The sequence below is a fragment of the Engystomops pustulosus genome, chromosome 8, assembly GCF_040894005.1.
Source record: "Engystomops pustulosus chromosome 8, aEngPut4.maternal, whole genome shotgun sequence".
NCBI classification, from domain to species: Eukaryota; Metazoa; Chordata; class Amphibia; order Anura; family Leptodactylidae; genus Engystomops; species Engystomops pustulosus.
The window spans coordinates 36,089,535-36,108,725 of NC_092418.1; the positions used below are offsets into that span (position 1 = coordinate 36,089,535).

At 40.2% G+C, this 19,191-nt stretch overlaps 1 protein-coding gene across 2 annotated transcripts in view; it reads left to right on the forward strand.

Moving 5' to 3' along the window:
• Positions 1–19,191, forward strand: part of MYH11 (myosin heavy chain 11) — a 65,019-nt gene that overhangs the window by 26,564 nt on the left and 19,264 nt on the right. The window contains exons 5-13 of one of the 2 annotated variants that reach the window (XM_072120655.1): positions 6,030–6,132; positions 7,654–7,674; positions 10,571–10,663; positions 11,901–11,964; positions 13,120–13,218; positions 13,794–13,937; positions 14,823–14,918; positions 15,422–15,540; positions 18,967–19,119. In XM_072120655.1, coding sequence (XP_071976756.1) covers positions 6,030–6,132; positions 7,654–7,674; positions 10,571–10,663; positions 11,901–11,964; positions 13,120–13,218; positions 13,794–13,937; positions 14,823–14,918; positions 15,422–15,540; positions 18,967–19,119 — 892 coding nt within the window. The remainder of the gene's footprint in view (positions 1–6,029; positions 6,133–7,653; positions 7,675–10,570; positions 10,664–11,900; positions 11,965–13,119; positions 13,219–13,793; positions 13,938–14,822; positions 14,919–15,421; positions 15,541–18,966; positions 19,120–19,191) is intronic. The other variant, XM_072120656.1, reaches the window with a different exon arrangement.

Consider the following 19,191-nt stretch of genomic DNA (forward strand, 5'->3'; position numbering starts at 1 on the left):
GCACATTCCCACTTACTACTGTATATAGATAGCCCCAGCATGTGCCCACTCAGTATATAGATAGCCCTTGCACTTGCCCACTCAGTATATAGATAGCCCCTGCACTTGCCCACTCAGTATATAGATAGCCCCTTCATTTGCCCTCTCAGTATATAGATAGCACCTGCACATGCCCACTCGGTATATAGATATCCCCTGCATGTGCCCACTCAGTTTATAGATAGCTCCTGCAAGTAACCACTAAGTATATAAACAGCCCCAGCATGTTCCCATTCAGTATATTGATAGCCCCTGCACGTGCCCACTCAGTATATAAAAAACCCCTGCACGTGCCCACTCAGTATATAAACAGCCTCAATACGTGCCCACTCAGTATATAGACACACCCCATTAGTCCATATTCAACCCCCCCCCCCAGTTCACAGTCAGCTCCCCCCAGGACATAGTCGCCCCCCTGCCCCTTTAATGAAATGTCCACCCCAGATGCCCCCCTTTAATGAAATGTCTGCACTCATTAGCATAATTATAAAAGTGGATTTTAGAAGGAAGGAGGTCGTGGATAACAAATAAAATATATATAATATTAATATATATAAAATTACACTGGCACCTGGATGTATGAGTAAGTTCCCTGGTTTATCATGATGGATTTTGATGATGGCTTTCTTTTAAGGTACTGCCCAATAAGCAGCCATGCTTAAGTACCTGCTGACAGCTTCCCTAAAAAGGACACTGCAAACAGACATCACAGACTTATATCAAACACTGGGAAACCTCAACTGTGCCATTTGTCTAATGTAAAGTCACTTGGCAATGTTACTAAATATCTATGACATGAGATACCTGATGCTGAAATGACATAGGAATTATGTTTATAAACTAAAACCTCTTTCTTAAGATGGATCCCTCCTAATTCATAGTTTACTAAATAATGAGGTAGATAAGCACGTTTTTAGGAGTCTAATATTATCTACGCTCCATGTCTTTCATAAATCCTACATATAACAACTGTATATTAGTAGATAATAAGATATGGAAACTAATTACTTTTTTAGTAGAATGCAAAAGTGGTCCATTAATCTATAAGCAGAAAGCCCACACCCCATGATTTCTAATTTGCTACCATCACTGAATAGCTTTTAGAACTATAGTACTTAAAGGCGTATTCCAGGAATATGAACGTCTGTTAAAAAAAACCATAATGCTATAGATAAGTGAATACAAAAAAATCAATGTCATTAATCCCAAAATGGAGCTTAAATAGTTTGCTTTTATGATTCAAAAAATGTTATTGGCTTTCTAAAGTAGGGGGAGTTATCTCCAAGATGGCCGCCACAGAAAACTACAACTCCCATGATGTAGCAGTCATCACTGCACATCACCACAACCATGGCCACACTGGATGCACTACAACCAACCGAATGCAGCCAAAAAGGCGCTAATCAGATGAGCCAGTAGCATTTTAATTCTTCATTACAGTGTATGTTCAGTGTATGTACAGTTAATTTTCTCCACTCTGAGCAGACATAGGACAGAAGATGGCTGCTGGTCACATGTCCACATCATATGTCCTGCAGGTCATGTGATCACCACTGTGTTTGGCTGTAGTGGGTTGGTTGAGGTGCATCCAGTATGGCCAGTGTTGTGGTTAGACGTCATCTCAGTGAGGTAATGCGCAGTGACTATGGTAACAGAGCAGGGCATTCTGTTACATCTTCACTGGGAGCAGAGCATAAGAGGGAGGAGGGATTACAGAATCATGGGAGTTGTAGTTTCTAATGGCTGCCATCTTGGTGATTACTCTGCCTTCTTTAGAAACCCCATGACATTTTGTGAGTCATAAAATAAAACTATTTAAGCTCCATTTTGTGACTTATGACATTGAGTTTTGTTATATTCATTTATTTATAGAATTATGTTTTTTTTGTATCAGATGTTGCTTTTCCCAGAACACCCTTTTAAGGGTACAGCTGTGTACATAGGATTTTCAGACTTTCAGAGCCCCTCAGGGCTAGCTTTTGCCTTGTACAATCAGAACTGATGAGGTCATAGATGTTGTATATCCCTGGCCTCAGTGGTAATGAAATAGTGATACATGAATGTTGATGCTGTTATATCTGTTATATACACAATATACATACAACGGGAGTGGCAGCTATGGAGACGGTCATAACCAGTTTGGAATGGGTGTAGGCCATACCGAGGTGACTCTCATTGGCTTTCCATGAGAGGGATAGTGTCCTGCCCCTGCAGCAACACAGAACAGCAGAACAGTGCGGAAAACCTATGTAAGAAAAAGTGACCCTGGTAGTTGCACAGATTTTTTAGTAATATTGCACATTGCAATTCATTGGATAAGTCATTAATATCTAATTGGTGGGGGAAGGGCGTAACTACAGTGGTAGCAGCCATAGCAGCCGCTATGGGGTCCACAGTGTCAGGGGGCCCCGTCATCCGACCTGACACAATAAAGAATGGAGGATGTGCACCATTATATCTATATTGTACTTCACATGTCCAGCATAATATGTATATAATATAACCTATACTTTTATGTATATATGCAGTATCTGTGATGTGTACATGGTGTCTGTATACACTGTATGTAAGTATGTTGCATATGGCACTGTATGTGTGTGTATATGCTCTATATGTGTGCGCATGAGTGTATTTATATGTGATTGTAACTCGCATGTGTGAGTATAATGTGTATATTTTTTAAGTAGGAAGGGGGGCCCATGCAGTAGCCTGCTAGGGGGCTCTGTCTCTCCTAGTTACGCCACTGGGTGGGGGCCTTACACTTGGAAACTGCTTATTCCGCCAGCTGGATTGTAGCTGAGCTGCAGTTCCCAGGGTCAGCCACTACGTGGAGAATAGAGCTGTATCTCCATTCTCTGTGTTAATTTTAGGACTGGAGGCACTTTTCGTTTGCTTTTCTGATCCTCCATCACACGCAGTGCAGAAAACTTTTGGAACTGTTATAGAGTGTGAGAGCATTTAGCAAATAATGCCTGGGAGCTTGGTATGACAATTAGGAAGATATCCTGCCATATATGGTCAGAGAGTTGGGGATTTTTGAGAAATGCCAAGAGATAGGCACTTTTAGCCTGGGAGAAAGGAAATGCAAATGAAAGTTATTATGACCACACTACAACCTTTCAACCGGAGAAACCGATCCATACAATCCTCCGTTAAAAGGTTTCGGTTTTCCAAAACAGAGAATGTTTAGAAGTAATGTAATTGTATCGGGTTCCCAAAGGATTTTATTTATATCTGTGCAAAATAAAACTACACACAAGGATATACTGTATACAATGTGTATATTCTCCATATTATGTCCTACAGATATTGTAAACTCTTCTAAACTATCATGTCTGCAGGGTAGACTGCAGCTGGCATTGTCATTCTTAAAGGGAACCTGTCATCAGGAGCTCTTTTTACCTGGCTTTCCCTGCAGAGAATAGTGTGCACATTGCCAAAGAGTTTTTATAGTAAAACTGTCTTTTTCCGAAAAAAAGATAAGTTTACCTTTTTGTATGGGGGAGCCAGAAAAAGTGCTGCTGATGACAGGTTCCCTATAAAGAGGAACAACTCTTTGGGTGAGGTTGGACGTGAGGATAGCCCTTTTTAGAGCTAATCCTCACGTCCCTGCTATCTTTTTAAAACTTTAATACCCTAATATGTAAATTTTGTAAGTTACTACTGGGGCGTGGAGTAGCCGGACATGAGGCTAGACATTGCAGCTACTCCACGCCCCAGTAGCCTCTTTTCTCCTCCTACCCTGACATCTTCGGCTTGCAGCCCTCGTCCATGCGTAGAACGGCTGGCCCACGACTGAGCGGCCACTGCTCCGAAGCCGGAGCTACTGCGCATGCGCAGAACGCCGGCTTCTCGGAAGAGGGCGCGCAGCTACGAGAAGCTCTAAAATATATTGTTGTGAGCTTATGGGCAGTCTTACTAATGCTGACAAAACAGACCATAGATGCAACAAATTTATCACATTGAAATTATCACAAGAAATAATGGATGTGGTGCATGGCATGTACTGTACACCCGTTTGTAGAGCCAGAGTTCTGGCATATTTAAAGATGTTGTCCATGCACAAATATTGCTAACATATCCATAGAATAGATCCCCAAGATCACAATGGTGGGGGTCCAACTTTCAACACTCCCACACAGAATAGATCAGGAAGCAGACAGCTCCAGTCTCTGTTTAGTGGTCAGACCCAGTTACTGCAGATTAGCTCCCATTTATTTTCCTTAGTTCGGCCTACTGGGACAGAGCATGCCCCTAGCCAAAGATAGCAGTACTTCTCCGAATCCCCTGGGTGTACATTATCCCATGATTCCTGTATTCCTTTAATTCTCATTATTGAAATATAACATCAGTTAAATAATAATTATGCTATGTGACATTATTGGCAGTGGCTTTTAGCTATGAATAGGTCACTTTGGGTTATTAGTGGCGTTATAAGTTTGCTTGGAGCAGAAGACTTCCATATTTCATCTATTCAATTTGACAGGGAGACTAGAAGAAATTGAGGATAATAATTATTGTAATAATTAGTAGATAACCCATATTAATCCGTATGACTCAGACATCACTAGAATTTCTAAGAATCTAGTTTAAGTATTAAACCATTTGTCAGGTTTTAGAGACTGCTAAATAAAATGAATATATGGAGCTGCAAGCAATGATTCAATTACATGGGAAGCAATTACATTCTGGGTATTATTTCCATACCACTTAGTATAATAAGTGCATATTAAAACTCTTCTAGATAGATATAGGGTTGAATAGTTTCAATTTATATTATTTTAAATGTGGGAAAATTACAACACTCTGGTTTCCATTAAATGTCAGTATGCTTGTACATAGTAAGTCCTGCTCACAGCTGAGAAATGAATGGACTAGTATACTATCCAGACAATGCTCTGTGAGCTAAATTTATCAGCAGCACCACAGATCTCTCAGGTTATTTGCTACAATGGGGCACATTTACTTACCCGTTCCATCGCGATCCCCGAGGTGCGTTGTCCGACGAGGATTCGGAGCTGCTGTGATTCACTAAGATTGTGCATCCAATTTCCTGCATGTGTCACTCCCCCGCTCAGGTCCACCATTGTTCACCTTCTTCTTCCCGGTGCATGTAAGTCCGGGTCTTACGAATTTTAATTTCCGAATCAGTCGGGTTGTCAGATGGCCCACCCCCCGATTTGTGTTTTATTAAAGCCGGCGCTGAAGCGACACAATCTGAACGTGTGCACCAAAAACCCCTGTGCAATTCATGGCAAAAAGGAAATATTCGGGAAACCCGACGGAAATGCGTCCGACGGACCCTTAGTAAATGTGCCCCAATGTATCCGTCTAAAGTCCATGCAGTTTTGCTTGTAGAGCATTGCCAAGGCCTGTACCGAGGGATCCACTTCTCAGGATTGAAATTCTGAGCTATTCAGCATCATGTTCCTCACCACTTCACATATCATGGGGGACATATACAAATAAATTAAGACATTACAGAGCACTAATATCATCAGATGATGCAATAGGAATGAGGGCCCTGCTCGCAAGAGCTTACACTTCATGGGATATATCACCAATAGTTAAAAAGAATTTCAACATTAAATAGGATAATTATTTTAGAGTTATTTGACCACACTAGAAGCAGTAGCCTCAAAAATATAAGTTCTGGAGATGAGAATGAACATGGAAGGAGACACAAGCATTTTTATTGCTTAGGGACCATCATTTGTCTATGTCCATCCCTGGTTATCAGTCAATGATAATAATCTTCAAAATGGAACGCAAAATAATTAGGAAAATTGAATTTACAGAGATAGAAAATGTTAAGTTGATAGTTAATATTAAATATTTTACATATCATTAAAGTTCAAGATAGATGTTGTTTTTACATTTGCAACATTTGTATAATGAGCCAATTATAATATGGTGCCAAATTATGAGCGTAGTACTTTGCACCTCCCGCGGCTACTGTTAAAACCTGATTTTTTCTTTTTTTAATTAAGAGGTGAATCTGGTGCCGGGAAGACAGAGAATACCAAGAAGGTCATCCAGTACCTGGCTGTGGTGGCATCGTCACACAAGGGAAAGAAAGACACCACCATCACAGTAAGTACAGTCCATGAATAATGTATCACAACATCACAAAGCGACTCATATACTGATGTATTGTAACACTCAACAAACCCTTCACAAGGGTGGAGCCAGTAAAGACAACATAGCAGCTCCAGTCATTTGTTCTCCTGCCAAGTATGTGACATATTAAGAATACACAGCTACATTTCCATGCTGGTGTTTATGCATAGCTTAGACTTTGTTTAATATACTCTGTGTAGTGACCCGTCATAATCTCCAGCGTATCCCTTGTCACTTCAAGCACCCAGTGAAATATTCTCTGCAGAAATGTCATCATTTTCTCTAAATTGTTTATGGAGAGGCTTAGCAGTGTGCAGATAGAGGATTTTCCTTTGGCCCGATATATCGAAATTGTGTCATTTGATATTTAATTTTGTTTGTAAAAGATAATAAATATTCTTGGTCATTTTTAAAAAAACTCTGCATCATTGTGTTCTACTTATAAATTTATGGTGAAATTGACAGCTGGGTTGTTACCAGGTAGGAGAGGGGTGTTCCTACACACCTGACCAATCACAGCTGCCGGTACTAGACTGTGTAGGACACACCTCTTTTTGAAAGCAGACAACACCCAGTGGTCAACTTAACTGGAGTAAAAGATTATGAGAAAAGATTATCCAGATGGTATTTAATACAGAATATAAGTATTATATATACTACAACTAAAATGGCAGGAGAGGGATGTTTTTTTAAGAAGCTCATCAGGCCATCTACTATAATCATTCCAGCAACATGTTTTTTTATATGCCAGTCATTTAAGTGAAAGCCCAACCATGTGATATTTGGATAATAGATCACTGACTTCCCGAAAGAGCAGTGTCCTGAGTCACCAGCCCCCTTTTATGACATCGATATAGCTTGATGAGACAATCCCATTGTCCATGATCCTTCAGACATGGCAGACTTTTTATAGATCTATCAGTTATAAACTTTTACCTAAAAGTAGACTATAATTCACAATTAATTCCCACAGATTGGGGGACACATTGAGACCTCAAACGTTTTACCTGCACAGGATTGTACTTATCTTAATAAGAGGTGTAGACCTCCTGATGATTTAGAAGCTGGTATAGATACAAGCTATCATTTATATAAGGGTACATTCAGACGCCCGTCTATGGGGACATATATTCGGCCGCAAGTTTGTGGCCCCATGTACGTCCCCATGGACGTCAATGACGGTTCGGCTGTGGTACGGTGCTGCACCATACACCGGAAAAAGATGGAGCCTGGTGGGCATACCGCAGAACGACTGCACCCTGCATTAAACACAAACCCAACATAATGAGTTGCAAAATTTGGTGCAAAAACAGCCAGTTTTTAACTTTTATCTTGTATATTACACCGGAATTCTCTTCTCTATGATGGGATTTGTAGCTCTTGTGTGCAGCCTCCTTGTATTCTTTCTGTTAATTTGTGATAAAAATAGGGACAAAATGTATGTTATGCCATTTCTGTTTCTGACATTTGTTTTACCACATTATTCAACTACAGCAAGGCCCGTCTTTTGCCTACGTGAGTAAATAGATTGTGCAGTGTGTTGTGTGTGTGTTTTTTAGCACTGGGTAGACCTTTTCATGCTATTGTTGCTCACTCAGATACAGCGGTGGTAATATCATGTTGTATCACACAGTGAACTGCAACAATTGCACTTGTGATTGACACAAATTAGTTCCATGAGTGAGCTTTGACTCGGATCTGTGGTTGTCATCCAAACTGGCAGGGTTGTAAAAAAAAAAAAACATAAAAGATGATCGAGATGAGTTACATTTTATAATGGGTACAAATCTAAAGGAAAATATGACCATCCTAGTAAAAAACTTTGTTTTCAAAACTTTATGGCTGACTATCATTGATCGGAAGTCAAATCTCACACCATCCTTTGTTTGTTTTTGATACTTTTTGATAACTTTTTCGACAATGCTGACAGAACCAGCAGCCTGAACATTAAGTCAACGAACTGAAGAAAAAAAAAGACTTAACGGATTTGCTGTGAACTTATAATGGGATTGCAATATTGTGTGCACCTTCCATATTAATCCTTTGACGTGTGCCTTGCATGACTGCATGTTTCTTTGCTTGCTGATACTTTGATTTTTGATTATTACGGTAATCTGTATTTAGCCCTGTAGACTACAATCGAATATATCCTCAGGGATGATCACAGGAAGGAAGGGCACCACACATGCTGACTGTAACTTCTTCATTTTGGCTCAAGTAGACTTCCCAGGGGGTTGATGTACAGTATTACTCTGAATCTCTCAAAGATTAGTCCACAATAAACTGCAGGATCTGCTCAAGTTAATGGAATGTAATTTTTTGCAGTTAGCTCATGCTTGGTGTAGGTTAACATATGGATTACTTTATTCTAGTTACATCTGACTTTAGTAGAACTGTGTCATAATTTAAAGGGATTTTTTGGCATTATTATATTTTTGACACTGATACAGGATAAGTCATTAGTATTCGAAGGGTGTCTAACACCAATCACTGCTGGAACAATGGATGGAGCTAGAGGTGGAAGGCTCCATTTCAACTCATATGGACACCCACCAATCCTCAGGATAGGTCTTCATTATTTTATGCCATAATAGGTACTATGATCCCAACCAGTGACCCATGGCCATATGTTACCATGGCACGGATTATTGACGACTATGAGACACTCAGTTATCTGCTAATCAATCTAAATGTGATATCATTGACTCAGTGTCAATCCTTGATGTATCATTAGATGCAGAAAAAATTCACAGTATACAGTGCCATAGCCAAATTAGAAAAAGAGTCCCCCATAATATTCTATTCTTATTGTTATGCGGCAGCACACAATCCAGATGTGACCCCGACCTCTGCACCCCTATAGATCCTATAGCCAATACTCGGCTGCATAGATTGCATAATGAGACTAATTTCATTCCTCAGTAAAGACAGTGAACAGATGTAACTATTCAGTGAGTTTATATGAAGATGAGAAGATAAAGAGTAATGGAAACTATTTAGTTGCCTTTTGGCCGATAGAGTATTGTGCAGCAGGTATTCAGGATCCTCAATCATAAAAGCAACAAAGCATGTGCTACAGCACCATATTAACCGCACCCCTTATTATACTGCCTAAACTTCCTAAATTAGTTATAATGTTAAAGGGTTTTTCTATGATGTTGATATGGATGAACTATCCTTAAGATAGGTCTTTAATATTAGATAGATGGAGATCCGACACCTGGCACTCCCATCAACTAATATTAGTACCATGGCTCTAGTAAAAAACCGCATAAAGAGCTGGACATTTACCGCTACATACGCTATATAGTGGCCGAGATGCTTAATTGCAGAAGCATTTTCCTGGCTCGGTCACTACTTACTGTAGTATTAGGAGCCTCTGTTTCAGACTTCATAGACTGTTCTTGTCAGGGCTGTTTTATATCCATGGGGATACCAGGTGTCAATGCACAAAAATTAGATATTGATGACTTATCACATATCAAATTCCTGGCAAATCCCATTTAGGCATAGTCTGCGAGACATGATGCTAAATACCATGCCGCTGTATTGTTTCACATAGCCGTGCTTACACCAGAATCCCAAACTAGAGCCACTTACCTAAGTAGTTGTGCCCCCCTCTAGTAGTGCCATGGAGTAGCATATTCTGAAAAGTAGTGTCAGCAAAATCGTAACATACCAGCCCATGCCATTGTGTCCACTGTGGTGGGGAAGGTACAGCCAATTCAGTTTTTCGGCTAGTGGTCAATACTATTCTTCTCAGAGTGCATGGCGTGCTGTGTACACATTCATCTTCTTACTACACTGCTTGTGGATCTGTGCATGCAAAATCAATGATGTGACACGAAGGCATTGATTTTTTTTCCAGTTGCAGGCTAAGTATCTCTGCATTCGGCATCATTGTGTTCCAGTAATGCGGAATGCATTAGCGACCACTCAGGCATAGGAAGGGTTAAGCAGGGCTGCTTTAAAGCTTGGTGATGTGCATTACTTCATAACATGGCCCAATGCTATGTATAGATCACGAGATAAGAAGATCCAGGATGTTTCTTGTCTGATATTAGCTTTTGCCAAGAATACCAATCATTCATCTGTGGGCTTGTGCCAAGTCCAATCAGGGCATCTCAGTAATGATACTTAGCAGATGCGATGCTTGGTCTTTGATCTATGAACATTACAGTACTTACTGTATTATAGCGGCTGCTCCAGACTTCATGCTACAATAGCGTTCTTAATTGCAATCCACCAGCACATCAAGCAATCCCCTCAAAGGAGTAAGTGCTTTGATCGCCCATTAAAGTTCATATATTTTAGGTATTTCAGGCCATAACCCTAAGTTGCATCCATGTACACATACTATCCTTTTCATTGGATGATTTCTGTGCATAACACCGGTTGCTATGAATTCTAGGGAGAGCTGGAAAAGCAGCTTCTTCAAGCTAATCCCATCCTTGAAGCTTTCGGTAATGCCAAAACTGTGAAAAATGACAACTCATCCCGATTTGTAAGTATCAACACGAATCTTTATTCATAAACTGAGACTGTTTTAGTTGAAAACTATGAAACACACTAGAAAGAAAGGATCATCCCAAAATTCCCAGTGCATGGGGATAATCTGATATTTTTAGGTGTGTATTTCGTTAAAACTTTCCATGGCCAATCCCATCCCTGCGTGTCCTGCCGGTATTTTCGTTCTTGCTCTAAGCTTGGGTACGAAGACAGTGTTACACCAGGGATGGAATTTGATGCACAGATTGGACTTTTCATAGATCTAGTGGTTAAACCCAACAAATGGATCATTCATAGATCCATTTCTGAAGACTAAAGTACAGACAGAAAGAAGGAATTCTTCATCATTTATTGATATAGCCAAAAAGAACAATGAAAAAGGGGTAACCCAGAGGTAGATTCAGTACTAGAACCTTCATATAATGCATCATAGACCCAGTGCTATACCCCAACATATAGATACATGTAGTAATGTCACCCAAAATACAGACACATTGAAAAAACTCTATAAACTGCAGTATCACAAACTGATATACAGAAAACAAAGAACAAATCCTTCCTATAACCAAGATTAAAACCCAACAAATTCACACATAGAGGTAACCAGGGCCGGCGCCAGCCACTGGGCATACCTGGGCAAGTGCCAGGGCCCAGGGCTGCTGGGGAGGGGGTGTCCACATAAGGCTGTATATAAGGAATCCATGGGGTGACAGGGGATTTATCTTATGAATCCATAAGGGCTGAGGGGGGCTTTATATGAAATAACCATGAGGGGGCTGTTTGGTATGATAAACTAGCTACTTTGTGAAATTTTTAGCATAGGGGCCTACTGAGGCTCTGTCGCCCAGGAGCCTATTGAAACCTGGAGCCAACCCTGGAGGTAACCTTTCATATCCCGAGGCATAAAAAACACTTTAGGGCAAGGCTATGGAAGCGTTTACAACTGGGATGTCCAGGGCAAAACCGAATGAAGGAAGAAATAAGTACAAAAAAAATGAATTTTCTGGCTTTGGCCAGAGGAAGGACTATGCAGATTCTTCTGTCAAAGGTACCTCCTCAGCTCAACAAGAGCTAGAAGTCCCCTGACAGATTTTGAAGCATTGTGCTGAGGTGCCTCAGTAATATTCTGCCACTTTTGCTAGATACATAGATATTTGTTAGTAGCTCATTTGATAGGATCAGATAAAACTTAGTGTAACAACCATTTTGCTTTGCTTTTAATATTTATCTAGGGTAAATTTATTCGCATCAACTTTGATGTTTCTGGATTCATCGTTGGAGCAAACATCGAAACTTGTATCCTTTTCCAGTCTCCAAAAGAGAATTTTAACCACGGAGATAAAAACATAAGATTTCAATGTCTAATCAAGGCAAATTTCCACAAGAGAGATATAAACATGTAAAAATGTGGATGATATGTATAGACACTAGATGCTCAGTTTCATAATTTCCAAGATACTTATCCCCTCTATCGCCTGAGCCAATTGGTTCTTCACTGTGAATTAAATGATCCTGTGTCAGACATAATAAATCATTTTTAATCATTTAAATCTTTATTTAAAATCTTAAACAGAAACTAAATACAACATTAGGAAGTAAATTGGGGAGATTTATCAGAAGTGTTTGAAAGCGGAACTGTTATAGTTGCTCATGGCAACCAATCAGAGATCAGCTTTCATTTTCCTACAACTGTTTAAGATAAACTCTGATTGGTTTTCTTGGGCAACTGGAACAGATTTACCTATAATCTTCCCTTATATCGACCGTTCTGTTGGATTGGGGCTCAGTTGTCAAAATAAATGAACATCCTTCAATAGAATATGGGTGCAAGCATTAATTCATTAAAATGTGATTGTCATTGATTGATCCATTTGATATTAGTTCTATATAGCTCAAAATATATGGCTCCTGGAAGTTACCAAGGGGGAAACTCTCTCTCCCACATGAGTGTTCCCATCTTATGCTCATTGAATTAAATAACCATATGATCTCCAGGAGTTACAGACAAGTTAGGTGGTCAGGGGCATCATTGGGGTAGGAAACACCTTATTAGTAATTCAGTTCCTTAATTTGCAAAGTTGGGGGATTGAAGAGGGTTCCTAGAGATCTGGCATGTTCTAGCAATATGATATCACTTGCAATAGTCGGGAAATCCTAAACCCTAAAACAGCTCAAATAGTACAGGATAAAAGTGGTATATATAAGAATTTCAAACATAGAATAAATAAATCACTCATTCCTCAATGTTGGCTTCTACGATGGACAGATTGTACCGAAATGTTTGGTGCAGAGGTTAAATAGCATCAGGCCACTCCATATAAGGGCTAGTAAGATCTTGGCATATTATTTCACTGTATAAACAAGCACTTAATCTGAGCTTGTATTCCATCAAGTTATCTTTAAAAGTGCTTTTCTGTTAATGTAATGTTTGCTTCTTTAATAATGAAACAGATTTGCTTGAAAAATCTCGTGCTATCCGGCAAGCAAAAGACGAGAGAACTTTCCACATATTTTACTATTTGCTTCAAGGAGCAAAGCCTGCATGGAAGGGTATGTTGTATACATGAATAGCCGTTAGTCCTCAAAAATAGTATTGCATTCGTCAAGGGGTACATTCCTACCCCATAGCGGTGCCACAATGCTTAGTCTTTGCTTGCTGCTCTATATTTACTATCCCCTTATATGAGGAAAGGACTTGAAATAAATTTTATTTGCAAACATATTCAGAGAATTCTCTGCATGTTTAGATTTGCTGGAAGAGAAAGGGATAGGACCACACAACAATGACAACCAAGACCTACTCTATGTTATTGTACTCCCTTGATTTAAAGGGAGAGATGTTACCAGCTAGAGATGTTAATTAGCTGAAGATTTTGTTCACCTATGACCTGTTTAAGACATGATGTCTGTTTCAAACAACTGATACATGGAGCTGTTGGTTGCTTAAGACACCAATTATCTCAGCTTGATGGTCCATCATAAAGATGGGCAATTTAAATTGTTATCAATGAAAAGCACTGCTAAATGACATAATATAATATCTTCTACAGGATAGCTATCAAACAATGATTACCGGTACATATAATATATTATTTATTTATATATTGTTCTATTTTTCTTTGCAGAGGAATTACTACTGGAAGGCTTTTCAAATTACACCTTCTTTTCCCATGGTTATGTACCCGTCCCCTCACAGGATGATGGAGACATGTTCCAGGAGACTTTGGAGGCCATGGAAATCATGGGATTTGTCGAAGAAGAGCAAATAGGTACGATCTTGTTCCATCCTACTAACTTCGTTAGCTTCGTTGACTAATCTAATCTAATGACAGACTAGGTACTACACAAAAATAAGTATAAGAACCCATAATCTTGAAAAATGAGAATATATCTAAACATCACTGGAAATGACCACATGCAATGCAGTGGTCTAGTTCATAAAATGTCCAAGGCTAAACATAACTAAAGAATCTGTAGCAATTATAGTAAGTTGTTTGCCTTTGAAGTCTCCAAAATCGCCAATTAAACTAATCTGAATCACTTATCCTTAAAATCAAGGTTGGTTGTTTTCATACATTAACCCCTTTCTGGTACATAGCAAAAATCTTTTGATCTCTTATATTAACCCACAAGACGAATGTAATACATTTATGTGCTCAAAACTGTCCAAGTAGTTGACGAATGTACAGCTATATCTGACGAACTCTCCCATACACATGGATACTCTACTCGGCTATGTGAAAGGGAGAGAGGGAAAAAGTTACTGTCAGACATCTATGGCAGTAGTCTTAACATATGCTAAACAAAAGTTGGGTGAGCATTTCATGCGCCTTAGATGGTTAGCCTAACGGGACTTCACCAGGTTCTGACGGCTTTATTCCAAGTTGTATAGGAATGTTAAGTCTAGAATATATGTGTGTATTATGAAGCTTCCAGTCAGTCCAACACAATGTTATAATGTCGAGTTCCAAATTTTTTAAAAAATTGTCCGAAAGTTGTCTTTATGTGTAAACCATTCATCACTTGCATACTGAAGTTTCCATACTGATACTTACAGTTGTTTGCATATGCCTGAACGTGAACAAAAAAGAAAGTGTTGCTTTTTATTACAAGTGTACATTGAGCTAAACATCATTTTTTTTCCAATATGGCAGCAATGATGAAGGTGGTGTCATCTGTCCTCCAGCTTGGTAATATTGTCTTCAAGAAGGAAAGGAACACCGACCAGGCCTCCATGCCAGATGATACAGGTAGGGTATGACTCTTTATTTGGAGGAGTGTAAGAAGTACTCATATACATGACATGGGTCCATCTACGTTAGACGTGAACGATCTGATACACGTTTGATACAGATGTTGGTGATGCAAGATTTGGGGAGGATTTTTCATCAAAGCTTCTGCTCTAATATCTAGTTTATCAACCATGTCTCATTTTGTCCTTATTTTACTATCAAAGAGACAAACACAAATATTTGATCCAGTTTTTATTTAGGCTCATAATTCGACCAGTCACATTCATCAAGTTATGGTTAGTGTGGGCCCAGAGGGAAATGATTGAGAAACCCTGATGAATGTCGTACTTTAAGTGCTATTTTAGTTGAATTCCATGTTGGCAATACATGAAAAACAAATGAGCAAATAAGTTGACTGTAATATTAGATAGTAAATATCTAATAATCTTCTAATTTTCTACTATGTTGGTGACCTTCTGTGTCTCTTATCTTGTTGACCTTCTATGTCTCTTGATGTTCAGCTGCCCAGAAATGTTGTCATCTGATGGGAATCAATGTAACCGACTTTACAAGGTCCATACTTACCCCTCGCATTAAAGTGGGAAGGGACCTTGTGCAGAAGGCTCAGACCAAAGAACAGGTATGTTTGCCGTTATTTACACTTTGGCAACCACACATGCATTTCATATGGTCCTCCACAGAGTAAAAAACAAATATGTTGTGTATTGTTAAGAAAATTTGAAGCAAGGTTAAATGACTATTGAATCCTGAAGACACTGATCTATATATGTGGATGACTTACCGGTATTCCTTTAGATGTTCATTGACAAATGGTTGGTTCAAGGCGCCTGCCATTCTACACACCACTGTTTTCCATTCAAGGAGATCTTGAATAAAGATTAAGATATTTGGGCATCTTTACAGTATTTGTAATTTAGGATTAGACTTCCACGAAGTGACCTCAGAAGATCTGCAGGATCTTCAAACAACACTTGTCAAATCCTGGAACATACCTTCCTGGAGGGATGACACATAGTCAGAATGTTCTAAAAAAGATGACACTAAGGATTATCACCCTGAAAATAAAATATCTCAAATGGGCAGGTTGAGTTCATTTCACCCTATTAATCATGAAATCATAAATTACTACGTAAGTTCCCAACTTTTGGTACCTTGAGGACCGGATTGAGCTTTCAGTGATGCTCATAGGTTATATATATATTCAAAGGCACAGTCTTTCCTTCAAAACCAATTGAACTGTTTAACAAGGAAAATATATGGGAAGATTGTAACGGTGCATGAAGCGCTGTGGAAATAAAGTTTATCACTAGAGATGAGCGAGTATACTCGTCCGAGCTTGATGCTCGTTCGAGTATTAAGGTACTCGAAACGGCTCGTTGCTCGGACGAGTATTTCCCCTGCTCGAGATCGAGCATTTAATTAAAAAAACACAGTGAAGAACAATGAAGAATAGAATAAAAACAGTGAACACAGGATCATTTAAGTGAAAAACACAGTGAAAAACACAGTGAAGAATAGATTATAGATGTTCGGCACATCTGCTTACTTGTCGGAAGATACGCGCGGAACGGTGCGAACAAAATAGTATGTGAAGAACAATATATATGTGTGAAGAACACATTGAAGAACACGGTGAGCAGCACAGAGACATCGGGGAGCAGCGCAGGGACATCGGGGAGCAGCAGAACGGAGACATCGGGGAGCAGCAGAACGGAGACATCGGGGAGCAGCAGAACGGAGACATCGGGGAGCAGCAGAACGGAGACATGGGGCAGCAGAACGGAGACATCGGGGAGCAGCAGAACGGAGACATGGGGCGGCAGAACGGAGACATAGGGGAGCAGCAGAACGGAGACATAGGGGAGCAGCAGAACGGAGACATGGGGCGGCAGAACGGAGACATAGGGGAGCAGCAGAACGGAGACATAGGGGAGCAGCAGAACGGAGACATGGGGCGGCAGAACGGAGACATCGGGGAGCAGCAGAACGGAGACATCGGGGAGCAGCAGAACGGAGACATCGGGGAGCAGCAGAACAGAGACATCGGGGAGCAGCAGAACAGAGACATCGGGGAGCAGCAGAACGGAGACATAGGGGAGCAGCAGAACGGAGACATGGGGCGGCAGAACGGAGACATCGGGGAGCAGCAGAACGGAGACATAGGGGAGCAGCAGAACGGAGACATAGGGGAGCAGCAGAACTGAGACATAGGGGAGCAGCAGAACTGAGACATAGGGGAGCAGCAGAACGGAGACATAGGGGAGCAGCAGAACGGAGACATAGGGGAGCAGCAGAACGGAGACATAGGGGAGCAGCAGAACGGAGACATGGGGCGGCAGAACGGAGACATAGGGGAGCAGCAGAACGGAGACATCAGGGAGCAGCAGAACGGAGACATAGGGGAGCTGCAGAACGGAGACATAGGGGAGCAGCAGAACGGAGACATGGGGCGGCAGAACGGAGACATCGGGGAGCAGCAGAACGGAGACATAGGGGAGCAGCAGAACGGAGACATCGGGGAGCAGCAGAACGGAGACATAGGGGTGCCGAACGGAGATCAGGGAGACTTCAGTGAAAGAAGAGCAGCGGATCCCGGGACATCAAATCTCCCGACAAGTAAGCAGATGTGCCGAACATCTGCAATCTATTCTTCACTGTGTTTTTCACTTAAATGATCCTATGTTCACTGTTTTTATTCTATTCTTCACTGTTCTTCACATCTGCTAACTTGTCGGGAGATAATATACGCGCGGAACAGTGAAGAATAGATTGCAGATGTTTGTATACATCTGATAACTTATCAGAAGACATTCTTTTTCAATTAAATAACACATTTTATTCCCGAACCATGGTCCCTTTGAAAAATGCTCGAGTCTCCCATTGACTTCAATGGGGCTCGTTATTCGAGACGAGCACTCGAGCATCTGGAAAAGTTCGTCTCGAATAACGAGCACTCGAGCATTTTAGTGCTCACTCATCTCTATTTATCACTAAATGTACCTTCTATAAAAAAGGAGTTTGTCCTTTGCCCCTCTTCTAATTTTTCTGTAAATGGCTGTAAGGTACAAACCGATTTCCTACCGGATCAACGAATTGTTTCATATTACACAGAAAGTCATTGAGGACAATCACTTTACTGTATTTTAGACCTTAGTCTTACTGTCCACTTTACCCCATGATTACAATGTGTATTGGTTATGATGACATAACATACAGGTCCTTAGCACAGTACAACAATCTAACAACTCAGGGCTTTCCAATCCCTACCAAACCTGTGATGATACAGTGATACCTCGGTTCTCAAACATAATTCGTTCCGGGAGGTCGGTTGAGAACCAAATTGTTCGAGAACCGAAACAAAAAAACCCATAGGAAATAATGGAAACTGGATTAATTCGTTCCAAGCCCCAGGAAATGCCTATTTACTGGCCTAATTTGTATATAATATGTAGAAAAACATGAGTCTCAACAAGAAATAAGAAAGAAAAGTGTATTTATTAAAACAAAAAAAATTTAATGTACTGTACAGTACAGTAAATTGTGTTTCATTTACTGTACCTGTACCAACCTTTATGGCAGGAGGGAATGAATGTGGAGGGAGGAGGGAAGGGGGATGGTTATTGTTCTGATGGGAAGTCCTCTTCAATAACAACAGAGGGTAACTGCTCTTCGGGTGTTTCTGTTCTCGGTGTCTTTTGCTGAGGAGAATCAGAATCTTGCTCTGCAGTTGCTTGTCTGATTTCTTTACGGAAGAATTTGTCAATGGTTTGCTGTTTTTTTCGGCTTTGCAAAAAACGCCATTCGGCTCAACTCGGCTAATCTCGGACGTTCGGCTGTTCGAGTTCCAAATATTTGTTCGGAGTCCAAGACAAAAATTTCTCGAACTTCCTGTTCGAATACCGATTTGGTCGAAAGTCAAGGCGTTCGAGAACCGAGGTATCACTGTATTTCAAAGCTCACTTTGCTTTATCTGAATAATTTTAAATGCTGACATCTCATTACGATAATCGTCTCAGTAATTCCTCAACTTTCTTTCTATAATTAGGCTGATTTTGCAATTGAAGCTTTGGCAAAGGCAACTTATGAACGTCTCTTCCTGTGGCTGCTCAACCGGGTTAACAAAGCTCTTGATAAAACCAAGAGACAGGGAGCTTCTTTCTTGGGTATTCTTGATATTGCTGGCTTTGAAATATTTGAGGTAAGTCAAATAAGTTAAAATCCATATCTTGTTTATGAAATACAGAAGAGTGGTCAACAAGAAGACATTAAA